Raw genomic sequence first — 16,885 nt, forward strand, 5'->3', positions numbered from 1 at the left:
AGAAACCTTGGCAGTTTTTCCAGTGTGACCTTATCCTTGAGCCTGTGAAAGCTCATGCAATGACATGTTTGTCAAAGCTGGACTCGTCAAATCTGGTGAGGATTGCATTGCAGCTGATGGCTCTGGTCCTTCATAATTATGTAGGAAGTTATATATGAGCCTACTTCATTATCTTCACTGTGATTCATAAAATGCAGAGAGGTGAATAAAACATTTGGAAATGTCCCATAATGTCATTGGGGTTTTCTTAATCTGTTTAAGAGCACAGTCCATTTCTTATGGCACTTACGGACATGAACCTGTACCTAGGTTGTGTTTTTCACTTTAGTTGAAACAGGAAAATAGCTTCATGCTAAGGTCTCTGAGTTCCTATGTGAGCTGTTGGATGGGCAGGATCTTCAGCAGCCTTTTAGGTCTACTGATTTCAATGCAACTTTTGCTCCTGTCTCAGTAACATCCTTGTAAGTTGTTCTTTGTAAGCAATCATCCCTACACATTTCATTTTTCTAAAGCACTGCCAGTTACAAATTCTTATTTGAGCCAACAGTCTCACATTCATGTTAAGCAGTGGGTATGATATTACAGAGAGGATTAAGCACTTACCTCTGGAATTATAACCAGTCCAAATATTAAACCAAAAAGGACAAGATTTACACCGTACATCCATCGCAGAAATATGAAGTAGGAAGCAACTGAGGAGCCAAAGTGACCTTAAAGCAGAAGATACTTAATGGTTAGGAGTTTGGGGGTGGCTAAGCTGTCCTCAGCAAGACCTAGACCCATATACCCCATAGATCTTCCCTCATATATTGCTGAAGACCCTCCCAACTGTCCCCACTGCTGGTGGAGATGCCAAAGACTGGTGTATGTGCTTCTTGTGTGTCACTGGTGCCTGGGGTGAACAGGGACCGGGGGAACTGGAGCACGGTTTGAATGAATGCAAAACTGCCTTAAAAAATGTCTCACTGCTGTCACATGGCATGGAGAAACTTCCACTTACTTTCCACTTCTTTTATCTTCATCTCCCAGGGTATGCACTGGGTTTTAAAATTGTCAAAGTCTCTCTTAAATTTCACCCATTTCTGAAACAAGACAACATGGCTGTGAGTACAGAGGTGCGAAGCGCGAGGCTGCTTTTTCTGTAGGGCTTCCTCATGCCAAGGTTTGGCAGCACTGCTAGAAGTGGGTGGAAAGCCCTGAAGACCAAATCAAAATCTCTGGTCTAGATCTGGGTCTGATCTTTTGGACTGTTTCAGAAACTACCTTCATCTCCAAAGCCCCTCATCCCCCAGGCGTTCACATTCATTATCTGAATTTATCCCTTCCCAGGCTTTTAGAAAACTACAGTTGTCCTATGATTTTACCATGTTATAGAAGGGTGGAAAATTCAGCCTAGCTCTGGACTGAAAGAATTGATGCAGAAATAACTCTTTAAAACAAAATTTAATATGATAAAGTACAGAGCTTGGATCCTTCCTTATCAGACCAGCATCTAAATTCCCATTGATTGCATCAGCTCAGGTCTGGCTCTGGTTTTCACTTCTCAATATAACCTCCATGACAACATGCAACTTGGTAACCAACCTCAGTCTTAAAACACCATCAATGCCCCCCCCCGTCATCTCATCATTAACTGGGAGGATGATATTTTACAGGAGTCCATAGGGCAGTGCAAGAGGCATGGCCTCTCGTGTCTTTAGGGGTACGTTGTCTCACACTTCAAGGTTTCTGGAGATCACAACCAGAAAGCTGTGCTTTTTGCTGTTCAACCAAATCCCTCCTTACTCCAGGGAAGGTGACAATGAGATTAAGATAGGGGGAAATTTCCCTCTGCTCTTTCAATAATCATCATAGAATTGAAGCTGGCTAGTATTTTTTTGAACATGGACAGCAAGTTTTATCCTGACATCCTAGTATTCCTTTTGCCTCCTATGAGTTAATAATCTACCAAAAGTATGCTGAATAAATAAACAGTTTCCATGCTTTTCTCTGCTGTCATTTCTGTACTTACTTTTGCCATCATCATCTTATATGCATACAGCTTTTTGCCTTTCCCTTTTCCCAGGGCTCCTTCAAACTTCTCAACAAAAGCTTGTGCCTCCCTAGTTGGAAAATAAACAAGCATGGATTACTGAAAAAACGAAGGGGCTCTTTAGCTTTACACCTCTGCTTCTTTGAACCCAGCATGACTATGATAATTTCTCTCCCCTCATGCATTGGTCAAGAAGAAAATGATACTTTCTAGCGAAACAAACTCCAAGAAGATGCAGAATTTCCTTCCAACAAACAACTCCATAGAAACAATTTCATTTAGGTTCCTTAGAAGGTAGTAATGATTGCAGTGGTCCAGGGATAACAAGAAAGGACAGAGGTACGTGATACTAGGTAGAATTTTCACCCTGGTCCTACCCCAAAGGGAAAATATGTCAGAAATAATATTGCTTTGCTCTTTTTCCTTTTATTGCAGAACTCCAGAATCTGAGGGTCATAAAATTTTATTTGTAATGATCTCAGGCTCATAGTGTACCTGTGAGACAGAAATGCTGCTTTAATGCAGTTTTCCTGTACAGAGCTACAATCAGATTTTTAGAAATACGTTGGGGTGTTCAAGGCTCCTGATGCTAAGGGAAGATAGAGCAGGTATTGGTCTTCAGGGTGTAAAAGAGTAGCAGAGGCACACAGGGACTGTCCACCTTCACAGTCCTATTATGGCACCTCTGAGCAGCCATTTGGCAAAAGCAGAGTGGGGACATCACCCACATCCATAGGGGGCTGTATGCACCTTACAATGCTATTTTTGAAGTTGAAATTGTTCTTGGGATAAAGGAGGTTTCATATGGTTTTTAACCAAAGATCTGGGATTTGCCTTGAATGGTTTGTGATGAGCCCTTCCCTGTTGGCCTGTGAGCAGCAAAGTTATCTTTGATCCACAAACCTTTGCAAATAATACACTATTTTTTTCCAAGCAACACCTTCTCAGGAAGTCTGAAGTAATACGGCACCTTGCTGCTTTGATTTCCGTCTAGCAATGGGTATGAATAAGCAAAGCAGGGCACAGAGTTTGCTTTAACAAGTAGACTGACAGAAGTGAGTCACTTGGTTTTAAATACAAGTGTAGAATGACATGGTAGTGGATATCAGTTGAACAGATTTGCACCTTGTCTGTTCTCTGGTTACAGAGACTGAAAATCAAATTCCACATTTTAACTCTGATCCTCTGAGCCCAAACAGGCTGGCCAGGTTCAGCTGGTCACTTTTTCTGAGGCTGAGGTGTTACGGTAACAGCAGCAAAAAATGTAGTTTCTAGGAAAGGCAAAGTGCAGCTACAGCTGGTGAAGACTCCAGGAGTGAAGGTTCCTGGTACCTGAGCACTGAGAGCTTCTTCACCATTCGCCAGGGCTTGTTCCTCATGGTGGAAATCAGTTTTTTCCTTTGCTCTACCTGCTCCATCAGCATCGCAAGCTCTTCCTCTGACAGCGATTCCTCATCAAATGAGTTGGAAGACTCAGAGGAAGTACTGTGAGAGACATAAAATTAACAGCACAAAATTGAAAAACTCACAGGAGTTATAGGGAAGTTCTCATGGGTGGGGTGGTCATGTTTACTCTGGCTCCCATGCGTCCTGGGGCAATGTGCAGAACCATCAGCTGGCCTGCAAGTGACAGTCTGTATCCCATGGGGACCACTGTCTGGAGGAAAGAGTGGCCAGCTTCATGGGAAGGCCTTTGGGTGTTTGTATACTGAAATCTCCAGATCTCATGGAGCAGGATAAACTGAGGGGCAGTGCCCCCTGAGCATGCAGCACCCACCAGCATGGTTGATCAAGAGCTGATTGCATTCCACCATAACTCAACTGACATAGTGCTTTGGACCATGTTACAGATATAGAAGCGCTGCCTAGTGCAACAACTGGCTCTGGAGAAATGTTTTTCATGCCTGGGACAAGATTTAACAAGGATGAGGCTTGAAAAAGTGACAGATTCCTTTTAACTTTAACATTTCTATAGACCAACCTGGAGAACGTGCCTGGATCTGAAGCATTTGGGCTGAGAAACAGTAATGAAAGAAAACTTTGGAAAGAGTTCGATTGCATGGCAATTTAAGTTAATGTTTTTTGCCCTTGTATTTTTTTGGAAGAGCAGTAATATATTTGTAGGCTACTAGTTTTGTAGTTCTGACCCATACACCACAAACTCATGGCGTGTCCATACAGCTGCACGTCTGTCATCTAGCACACTAAAAGGATCATCAAATTACCTGTTTTTCCTGTCTTTCTTCTGTTTGTTCTCCCCCTCCTTTTGTTTTTTATTTGTTTTCTTTTCTTTATTTTCTGAATTCTTCTGATCTTTAGTAGAAGCCTTTTTGTCTCTCTCTTTTACTTCTGCGTTTTTTCCATCACCATTTTTCTTTTGATGTTTTTTTCTCCTAGAAGCTCTGTTTTGTCGGGGACAATTTTCTTCCTCTTTGCTTTCATCTTCTTTGTCTCTCTGTGGCTTTTTTCTTTCAAGTCTACCTGCTCTGACAGTTTCCCTGCGGGGCTGTTTCTTAGATATCTTCTCCTTTCCTTCATCTTCTGCAAGGGATTAAAAACAAAAAACCAAAACGAACAAACAAACAAAAACACTTTGGAAAACACTTAGCTTTCCATATTGGATTGGCACAATAAGGATTCATTAGAAAAGTGCCAGCAGGATGCCTGCTGCAAACCTGAGGGAAGTCAATGAGCAGATTCCTGTTGACCTCAGCGGGTTTTGCATTATGCCCTGCCCAAGAGCCAAATACAGCACTTTGGTATGCAACTATTTAAGACAGCAAGGCCCATTTTATCACATCAGCAGCTGATGTGTAACTATGAGAAAATCGGAGCTTAGTTACAAAAGCAAAAGCCCATCCAGCAGAGAGCATAAACAGGTATCTTCCTGACCTGTAAACACTCCAGAGCAGCAGAAACAGAAACTGCAGTCAGTTAAACAGCATGCAATGTGCTGCTTGTTGCAATGTCCTTGAAAGCTCTTTACTTCTTTAAACTTGCTACGGAGGTCTTCTATTTATATATAGAAAAGGTAGTGCTTAGGCAGCACCAGGTTTTGCTTCTCTATTTTGCCTTCTATAAGAAGGTCTATATCCACACAAGGAAAAGAAAAACGGGTAATCTTTGATACACATTTTATTCTCACTGGCATTGCAAATAAGAAACTCATTTGTCCAGGTTAAGAAGCGTCTCCAGCTTAAAGGATTGAAATACAACATGCTTTTTATTGCAGAATATCATGGAAAAGGGGAAAATAACATTCTAAAAACTCCAAGCCCCTCCATCCCTTTTGCCACCAAGTACATTAAAAATAATAGTAAAGTTTTTCAGGTTCTCTTCACTTCTAATTGTCCAAAATTTGACTGATGAATATAGGGTTCTCATGAAAAATGAAGTTTGTAGTTTTGGCATGGATTTTTTTTCCTAGGGTTGAAGAAATTACAATGGAAGAAGGAAATTGTGCTGGAGTAGGATTCATAGGCAAAGATGAACAGCCTAAGAGTAGAAGAAAATGGAAGCAAAGAGGATTTTAGTATTTGTATTTTTCTTTTCATTAAAAGATAGAAGTTAATAACAAGCAAATAGTTTTTGCTTGCTAGTCAGGAAAAATAGAAGGAGATGGTAATCATACTTGTCTTTGGGAATGAGAAAGAACTTTTCAACTCATTTCTTGAGATCCATTAGGTAGGTTTCACTTACTATGTAATGTTCCATCTCAGCTGAATTTCAGATAGTGATCTAGATCAAAGGACCAACTACAGTCTTTGAGAAAATGTTCATTTTGTGCAGCCAGCCATAACAGTTTTAATTTGCAACCTATCAAATACTAGGGTAAATGTGGAGCATTCATCTATTACTTTTATCTTATTTCCTTCTTTTCCTGTATGGGAAAGGTGGATATATTTAAAAAAAAATCATAGTCATTTTGCTAATTACTTTCTCACATTTTATGGATAGTATAGACCGTACAGACATGGTTGTGAACCATTTTTTCAGTTGTCTAGACACTCGTATCATCTACCCAGTGTTGTTACAATCATAAGTCTTAGCTATCTCTATTTAGTGGTATAATCCTACCCCTTAGCTATTTCTCCTTATTAGGCTGTCCTCAATCCATTTTCATTTTTATCTTCTTGTGGTCAGGGTTAATCAAGACACCAGTGCATTATAGCAGCATGCATTGCAGGGAAAGCAAACAGGACCTCGGCACAATACAAAGCATTCACAGGGTGATGCTTTACTGGAATACCTGTTATACTTGGGGTGGCTGTAGAGGGACAAGGGCTACAGCAGCCTCCCACGCTAGGAGCATGGATGAAGAGGGGCAGGCTGCTTAAGCTTGGTGTTTTACATATCGCTATCATAAATCAAACCTCAAGGGAAAAATCTGTGTGCTTACAAGTAGCTCACAAAATGGTTCCCATTGTAGAGCATGTCAAAACCCAGAGAGAAAAAGGAAAGACATCACCTCCTGGATTTAAAACAAGACCATATTGTTTAATCTCTACATTACCTTCACTCTGTGTGTCACTCTCGACTTGTCCATCAATCTCTATTCCAGCTGCAAGACAAAGAATGAAGAGTAATTGCACTTGTTGCTGGGATTTACACATGATGCTTTACACAGCGGATCCTTAAGCGCAAGCTGAGCTTGGCAGAACATCCCTTATTGATTACACATTATATTCTTTTCCTACAGTGATGCTCTTAATATTCCTTTTAGTTTAGCAAATAGACAAAAATTCCTTGCATGAGCAAACAGAAATTGCACAGTCTTTGAAAGATGAAACATGGTGCGCTTGGGAAGTCCTGAGACATTTTGCTAAGTGTGTGGCAGCATCTGAACTGAAATGACCTCACAGTGATACCAACCATCTTCCATGATGACCTGTAACGTGCATTTCTTTTTCTTCCCCATGACAGCCTCTGTCTTTTGCATGGATACCAAAGCTGCTGTGCACCTTGATCATAAGCAGGTTACTCTCTCTTACAGCATCCACGTGCTCCTTCTCTCAGCATTGTGGGCAGACAGGCACGTCCAGCTGTGGCTGGGCTCCTGCATGTAAGCCATGCGGGCAGGGAAGGCAGAGAGGAACACAGCTCTGCCTCAGCCCACCCAAATGCTTTCCCTTCTTCTTCCCTCTCCCTGTGAAAGGCAGCTGTCGGCGTTATGTTGCATTTCATGATTTAAACATGAAGGAAAGCCCCATGGTGGATGCTTGGCAGTATCGTATGAAACACAGACACAAGTCACGTCTGGTTCTGACATAAGCATAGGGCTGCAGACTTCAGCTGTCTTAATGCCATATTCTTTACTGACCTGCCTCAATCTCTGTAGCCGTGTTAGTCCCTCTCTTGCACCTCAGTAAACATCTTAGTGTGGTGCCTCTTGGCAGTCTTGTTGTCCTCCACCCGTGTCCTCTGTAGGGGTCTCAGGAACAAATAGAGGCAGTAAGGAGCCAGCACTCAGGATGCTGGCCTCTCTTTTTCTTTCCCTCCTTCTGCTCTGTGTGACCTCTGCAGACTCATTGTGCTTGCTGGTAAAATGGGATAGATTTTCCTTCTAGGTGCTCCGAGGCTTAATTAATTAATGCGAGACCCTCATTTGGAAGGTCCTTTTGTACCGCAAAGTATTGTGTTGCATCCTGCAGCTTGTGTCTTTCGATGGGCTGAGCCTCCAGTGGTGATAGGTTTGTCTGAATTATCTCTGGTTTAAAATCCACAGTGTCTGCCCCAGCGGCTGGCCTCAGGAGAAGGATTCAGCAACAGCTTTAGCTTTCACTCAAATCGATGCATCCCCAACACTGGGTTTCTGGCAGGTGCCAGCCTAGATGGGGGATCCTTTTTTTGCTGAATTTTGGTCCACAGACACCTTCTGAGTATTTTAAGCCTGATCCCATGGATTGCTTGATCTACCTTTGACTTCAGCTCAGTTTAGCCTGAGCTAAATACATAATGCATTATAATTTTAATTATATATATATTATTTATAATTTATAATGTATGTGTCCATACATTATTAACTGCCCTGACCCTACAAGTTCATTACACAGGGCATTTCCACCATGCTTCCCCACACCTATGAGTCTGACTGGGGCTGAAGTGTTTGAAGGTCTTCCCAGTGAACAAGTTTCACCTGTAACCCTACCTGTTGTTGCAGTAGGCTGAAAAGTGTTTGCAGATGTGATCACTGGACCATTGAATTAATACTGCTCCAGGCCAACTTGCAGCTGCTGGAGGCTACTGCACCAGGTATTCTGCAAACCACTTCAAATGCCTCAGGGCTCAGACCTAATCATCTGTTTTCTAAAGGGAACTTCATTTCCCTTGTTAACTGAAAATCACGTTTCTGGAGAACCAACTGCTCCGTTCAGATTAAGAGATGAAAGGGGTGCAGGTGCACATCACAATCCTGCAGGACTGCTCTGGTGCTGGTGCTGCTTCTGTTTTAGGGCACCCTACTTCTTCAGCAAGGTGCACCTAGCTGCTGCTTACATTCTCAAGGTATGTTCATGTGGGCATCTCATTGCTGGAGGTATTCAAAATGCTTCAGGAAGGAGTGACTTGAGTGTCCTGGTTTCTACCCTGCCATGTGGGCAGTTATTCATCATTCATCTGAAATGGGGCAACCATGGGCTACAGGAGTACTTCTGTGACTTTGCATCCCCACAGATACTGGTTACATGATTTTTGGAAGGTGTTACAGACTGCAGAAACATTTTACTGTGGTTCACTGTGTCTTTGAGATCTGCATAGCCATTCCTGTGAAACACGGTGCCCCCCAGAACAGCTGCTAACACATGCAAATACATGGCCAGGTAATACTGCTGCCTCCTGTGCTGAGCCAAAATGCCTGCCCTCTGATGTTATAATCTGTACTCCAGCTCACAGATGTGATGGCAAGGTTGCAATGTTTTCATGGCAGTTATAGGCGTATTGGGCACAACAAACCCAGAGGAAATCTGTGGCCCTCACATTGTGCCCCTCACTGCACAGAGGATGAGATCCCACCACACCATAGAGGTGTGTTAGATAGAGGGTGTTAATGAGGGATCCCAGAGTACAGGAAAGAGCACAAATATTAGCTGTATTTAATGTGAGGAAATGCATGAACATGGCTGTTTAGTTGCTCAATTTATTTGCAATAAGCTCTCTGTTGATGTTGCTTTCCGTTCACTGCACCTACAATGTCAAACATAGCAAAGTTGACCATAACCAAACAGCACTCTTAGAGTTTTGGTGTCAGCATTCTCCCTTTTTTATAAGGAAGGATCATTATCTTTCACACTGCCAACTTCATCGGGCTTGCTCATGTGAAGAAGAGGGAGGTGCATAATGGTGGGTAATTATGTCCTAATAAAAAGGATTATTAAGATGTCTGACTGAATGTTTGCCGGTAAGGTGAGATCCCAACATTGTTTTTCAGATTTGGTGTATTATATTATACATCAGTCTCCTTTGCCTGAGAGTCTCACATCAGTGTAAACAAAATAACCACTCCAGCTGGTGTTGCCTTCCTCCTCCAGAAGCAGCGGTCCACCTACACCTGATCTACAGCCACATGAGAATGATAAAAAAACCTCAAGGTCTTTGACCCTCATGACACATATCCTTGGGAGGAGAGGCAGAGGAAGACCAGGCAGTGCCAGATAGTGGGATGCAGAAGACAGGCTGGGCAGGTGAGCCTGGGGAACCTTGAAAGGGTAAGGTTTGATGTGGTTTTTGATATGTGCTTAGAGATCTGTAGTTTTACCCCAGAATCAAGCTGAAGGAGATCTTCCTGTACCTCTGTGCTACTTTCCATGTGTGGCATTTGTAGTGCATTTCAGGTAGGCTGGACAGCAAAGAATGTTGGTCAAAAACAGGAAGAGTGAAAAAAAAATACTGTTTATGTATAAAGCTGAACTACTCATAAAAAAAAAAGCTGAGATAGTCTACAAAAATGCTGTATGTGAAGTTGGAAAAATACACTTTGTTTCATGCCCTTTTGGTGCTCCTCTTTCTTTGAAGGTTGCTTCATTAAAGGAAATATATACAAAAACATTGCAACAAACACCCATCATGGCAGGCCTGAGAGAGCAACAAGACATCTGTGTTCTGAGAGAGGTCGCACAGGAGGACCTTCCATGCATCAAACAGATCCTGAAACAGCTCTGCTTAGGACTGACCTGGGCTCACGTACCTGTACAGTGGGGAAACAGTGCCAGACTTCAGCATCAAATATTATCATCCTCAGCTATGAGTTTGATTTTCCTAAGAGGGTAAAGTGTCTTGCAGGTTTTATGATTTCTTAGGATTACAGATGAAGTGGGATTAATGGATTAGTCTGTTACCTCAGAGTTATTCCACACAAGGTATGAATAAGTAATGCACAATCATGAATCCAGCTATTACTTATGTAAATTTCAGCATTTTATGCGTAGCATGAGCAATTTATGGAGTTCTAGCACTAATTTTCTGGTCCTATACTATTTAGTTTGTTTCTCCTCACATCGGTGACTAATGCTACATAATTTGGCAGTTTCAAGCATACAAGGACGTTAGACTTCTCACACACCTCCAAGTGTTAAATAAAAAGCAGTTGTGTTATGGAGAGAGGGTAACTGAATCCAGGAGGCACATACAACATGCTCCTAAATGCTTAATGAGATAGTGTTTCTTGCTTGCTTGCTTTCTTATTAATATAGGGCTTTAGCTAATTAATCCATGGATTACATGTATTTAATATTCATCTCATCTATAAATAATCTTGACTTGAGAAGGTTTTTCAGTAATAACAGTAATACCTGAGCTGTGTGTGGATATTTTGATCAGAGCCTAAAAGTTGAGAATTGTCAGAGCCAACTCTAATGTTATATCTGAGACAGACATTTAAACTTAGAGATCACTTCCCAGAACTGACTCACTTCTGTGGGACTGATGGTTAAAGAAAGCTACATACTTTTGGGAAGGAAAATAATCGTGTTTTCCAGGGTCTCTCAGACATGCTCGATAAAATTGGATCGGGCACAGTTGTGATCCAATTTGTTGACCAAAATATGCATTTTATTTTGCAAAACAAATTCAGACTGAAGCATGGAAATGCAGCCTAGGCTACATGTTAAACCTGAGCTGTGCAGAGGTCATCCTCGCTCTCACACAATCCCTGCAATGCTGCAATGTTGCTCTGGACTTTGGTATAGGAGTCTGGAGTGACCTCAGTTAAGGCATCAGGGAAATGCTCAGAATGTAAGGAGTCATCAGCAGCATTTGCTGTAAATATGTGGGTAACAGTTTCATTAATTTAACATAATCTGGCAAAGAAATTTCTCAGCTTTTTGCAGTCTCTGAAAATTTAAAGAAGTCGTCTGTCTCCCAAGCAGAATGGTTGGCCTGGACTGTGGCTGGAGGTGCCAAACATACATCCTATGCTGTTTATGCACCATGGGCATTAGCTACTTTCAGGGACCATTTGGTCGCACTGAAAGAACATGTGTGAGACTAATCTTATGGTGTTTGGGATGTTCAGCTCAGTGTCTTGCCACCTCGTGCTTTTACCCATGGAAATAACCTTTATCTGAATAATCTCAAGCCAAGGTGGGGAGCACAAGGTCCTCAGAGCCATCAACTTTCAACAGAGCCATAAACCATCAACATCAACTTGAGAGCCTCAAAGCCATCACTTTTTCAATTTCTTTCTTGTTATTATTTCACAGTGTTCTATTTTTGGCTTTTCCTCACCTCATGCCTGAAGGCATAACTGAGATTTTCCTGGGAAGGATCACAGCAAGCTCTGAACATGCAGTTGGTCTGTATTTTAGCTAAAGAACAATTACTGCCAGAGGGCTGCTAATTCAGGTGGCCTGTCATGGAGAATTGAAGCAATAATAAAAAAAAAAAAGGTGAGGATGTGCACTGGTAGGTCCTGGAGCTGTGTCATGCTGGACAGATATCTTCAAGCTTCAGATCAATCACAGGATACAGCCCTCAATCTTCTACTTCTTACTGTGTAGAAGCCAGCAATAAATTATTGTTCTTGGTTTCTTGAAATGATGCTTATATTGCCCAGCTGTGTGAAGACAGAGCACTACTTTACCAGCAGCTTCATGGGAAACACCACAGTTATTAACGCCCCAGCCTAGGGCAAAACACAAGCCCGTGTCTGACCACTCACAGTTGTCATCACCAACTCCATGTCTCAGGTTAAGCCTGTGCTTGAAATTGTCCTGAATCCACAAGAGCACATGCCTTTAAGTGCTCTCCAAACACAGCATGTAGGTTTTTGGTAGCGGTGGTGCTGGACAACCGCTTTGATTTCTACCTGAGACAGAAAGCCCTACCCATCTCCCACACTTTTTCTGCACAAAGGTTTTTCCATTTTCTTTCAGAAGCATTAATGAAGTCCAAAAGTGAATATTGTCATGAAGTTTTCAAGGACAAGAAAACAGTGGAATTATTAAAATAACAGAAATTTCTTGCCTGTCTCCTAAAGCATGAAACTAAGGTCAACATACTCATGCAAGATTTAAGTGGAGAATGATTTCATCATAAAGGATTTCTATAAGGAAAATTCTTGTTTAGAGAACATATGTGAAAAACTGGAAAGAAAGCAATTTTATTCCATGAATTCTGGAGTAAGAGGTTTCTTGGGGAGGAACATTTATCTTGGGCTTCCTTCCTACCTTATACATCTGCTCGTCTCTGTTCTGGAGGAGAAATTCCAGTATGGCCCCTCCGCTTTGCAGGAGGTACTCAAAAAGCCTGCAATGTAGGGCTCAGAATAAGTCTAGGAGAAGAATGTCCTTCACTGGTGTTGAGCCTTTTTGCTGCCTTTTGTCCAGCCCCTCCAGACACAGAGGGATGTGATTGCTGAGTTTCCCTCTCTTTCTTCCTGAATCTGAGAGGATTTCCATGGGGAAAAAAAGATAAATCCTTCACTTTTGTCTGGAATCTTTTTTTTCCTGAAAAAAAAAAAAATATATATATATATGTATATACAGAGAGAGTGAGGGAGAGAGAGAGAGAGAGAGAAAGACTGAGGGAAAGTTTCCTGACAATCTAATCATGGCAAGAGGATCATACGTGCTTCTTATTTCTTCCTAAAATGCACAAAGCTCCCAGAAGGGCTCTGCTATAGGCTCTTAAAGCTTTAGTGACTTCCTCAAGTCTCTAACAAGTTACACCAGCCACAAATTTGTGCCAAATAACTCTAAAGCTTCTGCTAAATCCTGGGCTCAGTGATGCACAGGACTTTGAGGGGTCTTCCTATAAAGCATGTGCAGAGTCAGAAGTACATGTGAAGATATCAGAAGGGAGGAAGTGAGAGACAGTGAACAGGGACTGGGAGTCAGAACCAGTATCTCTGTTCAAAATTATCTCAAGGCCTTACTACACAGACTATTTCTATTGGAAAACAAAACAACATAGTCCTGTGCCATCGTTAGAAACATAAATGTGTATTAATGAAATGCTTTGACTTATTTTTTTCTGGCTTTCCAGTTAAGTTTTTATAAGGAATAAAATGAAGCACAAAAACAACACCAAGATATTGCACAAAACTCACATTGCTTGAAAACGAGTTAAGACAGAACAGAAGCAGTTTGTTTGGGGAAGAGAAATACAATCAATAGGCATCCTAAGCAATCTTCTGGTACATTTACATCATGCTATAGTGTGGTGGTTTCACAATGATGGCCAACTGAACTCCACTACGTTGCTTTCTCCCTCCCCCTCTTGAAAGGAAGAGAGGGAGAAAACAGGATGGGAAAAAAAAAAAAGGCTCACAGGTTTAGATAAGGACAATTTAATTAAATGGGGAAGAAAAAAAAAGAATAAAACAAGCAAAGGACATGTAGAAGCGAAAAGACAGGAAAAATTATTCTCTACTTCCCATCAACGAGCGATGTTTGGCCACGGCCTTGGAAGCAAATCCTCAACATGTGTAGTGGTTGTTTGGGAGGATGGACATCTTCATAACTAGAGCCCCCCTCTCCTTCCCCTCCACCCAGCTTTTAGCGCCAAGCATGAAGATATGTGGTGTGGAATATCCCCTTGGTTGGTGCAGGCCAGCTGCCCTGGTGATGTGTCCCCCCCTACACACAAACTTTGTCTCAGTCTCAGCTACTCTGTGAATGATAAAAAAATACTATTCACAAGAGTTATACCCTAGGGAGGTGTGGGGGTGTGGGGTTAGATTGGATGTCAGGAAGAATTTCCTCACTGAGAGGGTGGTCAAGCATTGGAATAGGCTGCCCAGGGAGGTGGTGGAGTCCCCATCTCTGGAGGTACTGAAGAGATGTGTGGACATGGTGCTTACAGACACGGTTTAGAGATGGGACTCAGTAGGTCAAGTTGATGGTTGGACTTGAACTTAAAGGTCTTTTCCAATCTCAATGAATCTATGATGCTACCATTCTATACTCCATGCAGCCAAGGTTCAGTGTGTGAGAAACACTTTGTAGCCAATAACTTAGGCTCAGGTGAGGATCTCAGTGAAGTAGTAATTTATTCGCAATTGCAACGGCGGGCATCCCATAAGCAGGAGCACATCTACTAGTCACATAGTACAGTTTATATACTTCCTTTCTCAACGACCGGGACCCTCCCCTGTTTTCCCACTGACTGGGCAATCCAGGTTCACAATCTATCCGATGCTTCCCAGACAAAACATGGCCTTCAGTTGCTGGCCTGTTAAATTTCAAATTTCTTTTGACATTTTTATTGTTTGAAGTGGTAATGTTTCTTCACTTATCTGACTTGACACTGTGATTTTCACCTAATTGCTCTAAGGAGTCTGGTTGTCTGCATTTTACAAGGTCGTCTGCTAAGCTTTCCTATCACTGCAAGCATACCCCATTCCTTCCCTCTAAACAATGTAACTGTGCAAAAACATTTTTATTCCCACAATTCCCCCCTTTTCTTCTTTATAAATTGTTGATTTTTGCAAAACTTTTCTCTAAGGTGTAATTGGTAGATATCTTCCTCTTCTTCACGTTTTTTGCTTTCCATCTCCTCTAATATCATCATCTTATCAGAGTAAGGTGGTGGCTCCATGGTCATTTGTTTCAATAGTGCAGTTTCAATTAATCACTGTACTAGTCCTCTTACACAGGGGATAATGCAACAACCAATGGCTGTCAAAACTCCTGCTACTACGATCAAGGATGTGAACATGGACACTACCATCCCTTTCCATTTACCAAACCAAGATTCCAACCATCCGGTGATGGAGGTGTCTGTTCCTAACTTTTCTGCCAATTCACTGGCAAGGGTGGTAAGTCCTTGCAATGCTCTAGTTACTGTGCCATCCGGGGCAGTATTGTTGGGTATAAAAGTGCAACAATGGTTGCTCAATATCACACACACACCTCCTTTCTCCGCAAGCATCATATCTAATGCTATTCTGTGTTCCCAAGCCATTTTGCTTGTGGCATCTAGTTGTTCAGTGATTCCTCTTACCGCATCCCTTGTATAATTTATGAATCTCTGCTGATTATAATAAATATAATTAATCCAATCCACATTCTTATTGATTGTTACCCACCAGAACAGTGACTTAAACCCTGCAGCAATTTGATTCCTGGCTTTCTGTGCATCGCAACTCCTCTAGGGACCCCAACAGAATTTATGTATCATCGAATGATACTCCTAAGCCTCTTTTACTTCTTCCAGGTATTTGTGATGTTTCTCTTTCAAATGCCAGGGTGAAGGGTATAGCTAATTGAACAAGTGCATAAGTGCCTCCCCAATTAGATGGTAGGGTGGACTGTAAGATCTTCTTTCCACAGTACCACCAGAGATCTGCCCTGGGGATCTCAAGTCTTGAGCAGTTTCCCATCAAGTCCTTGGTAGCATTCAAGGTCCTCGTGCACAAGGCAAATTCTCTCAGATGCCAGGTAGCACTCACACCCTGCTGTGAGAGGCAAGCTGCAGAGAATGCAGGGGGAACCATGGTAGTGCTATCACGCAAGGAAGGGAACAGCAAAGAGAGAGACTTACAGGCCTCATTTCCCCAGGCAGTCTTTTCTTGGTACAATGCAATCATACATCACATCCCCTGGGAATCCTTGGTCCACCCCAATGGGAAGGGCACTATCTGGGCAAACAGTCATCCCAAGGCAAAAGCATAGCAATCACTATGGTTGAGATTCTGGACAGTATATCTGACCCATTCTGTCCAGACATTCACATCCCCATACCCTGTTTCAATCTCAAAACTTGCCTAAGATCTTTTATTTCTTTAACTGTGACAACTGCCACATTTCGAAAAGGGCCTCCTGTTTTCTCTCCTGTTTTCTCCTCGTTTCTCCCTATCTTTGGTGGTAATAGAGGATCGTTTCCATATAGCTATTCTCAATATGGCTGTTGGGTCTCTCTCCCAGTTACATCTGCTCCGAGACCATAAGTACGGTTATTAATGTAATCAGCCTGACTAATTGTCATAGTTATTCGATTACACTGTAGATGCTGACAATTGGTCTGAACAGTTCCTTTAAATATATTACCATGTTGGGCAAAAGGGTCCTTCAAACATCCCCCTAGTCTTAGGTTCAGGGCAGGTTTGTCCTCTCTGCTCAATTGTTGTTGGGTGTTTAAATCTCCACAAGCTAACACCTCACAAGCATCAAACGTGATGGATTGTGGTACATAAGCCTCTGTCACAGTCACCCATATTTTGACAGGGTATCCCATCTTTGCTGTTATCTGGTCATGCCTTTTTCAAGTTGCCAATTGACCAAGGCCTTCTCTGAGGCCTACAATCACTAGAAACAAAAATAATAGTTGATTTTTCCCTGTCATTATTTTTAAACCTTAGGTTTCCAAATAATTATCAATACAAAGAATAAGACATACGTACACTACTACTAGAACAAA

At 41.9% G+C, this 16,885-nt stretch overlaps 1 protein-coding gene across 1 annotated transcript in view; it reads right to left on the minus strand.

Moving 5' to 3' along the window:
* The window catches only part of TMC2 (transmembrane channel like 2), a gene marked incomplete at its 5' end in the record, with an annotated part of 49,050 nt that overhangs the window by 26,870 nt on the left and 5,295 nt on the right, over window positions 1–16,885 (minus strand). Inside the window, 6 exons of the mRNA XM_083827014.1 lie at window positions 604–710; window positions 1,001–1,082; window positions 2,012–2,102; window positions 3,365–3,517; window positions 4,258–4,570; window positions 6,546–6,593. Coding sequence (XP_083683140.1) covers window positions 604–710; window positions 1,001–1,082; window positions 2,012–2,102; window positions 3,365–3,517; window positions 4,258–4,570; window positions 6,546–6,593 — 794 coding nt within the window. The remainder of the gene's footprint in view (window positions 1–603; window positions 711–1,000; window positions 1,083–2,011; window positions 2,103–3,364; window positions 3,518–4,257; window positions 4,571–6,545; window positions 6,594–16,885) is intronic.

This window comes from Anser anser, assembly GCF_964211835.1.
Source record: "Anser anser genome assembly, chromosome: 2".
NCBI lineage: Eukaryota > Metazoa > Chordata > Aves > Anseriformes > Anatidae > Anser > Anser anser.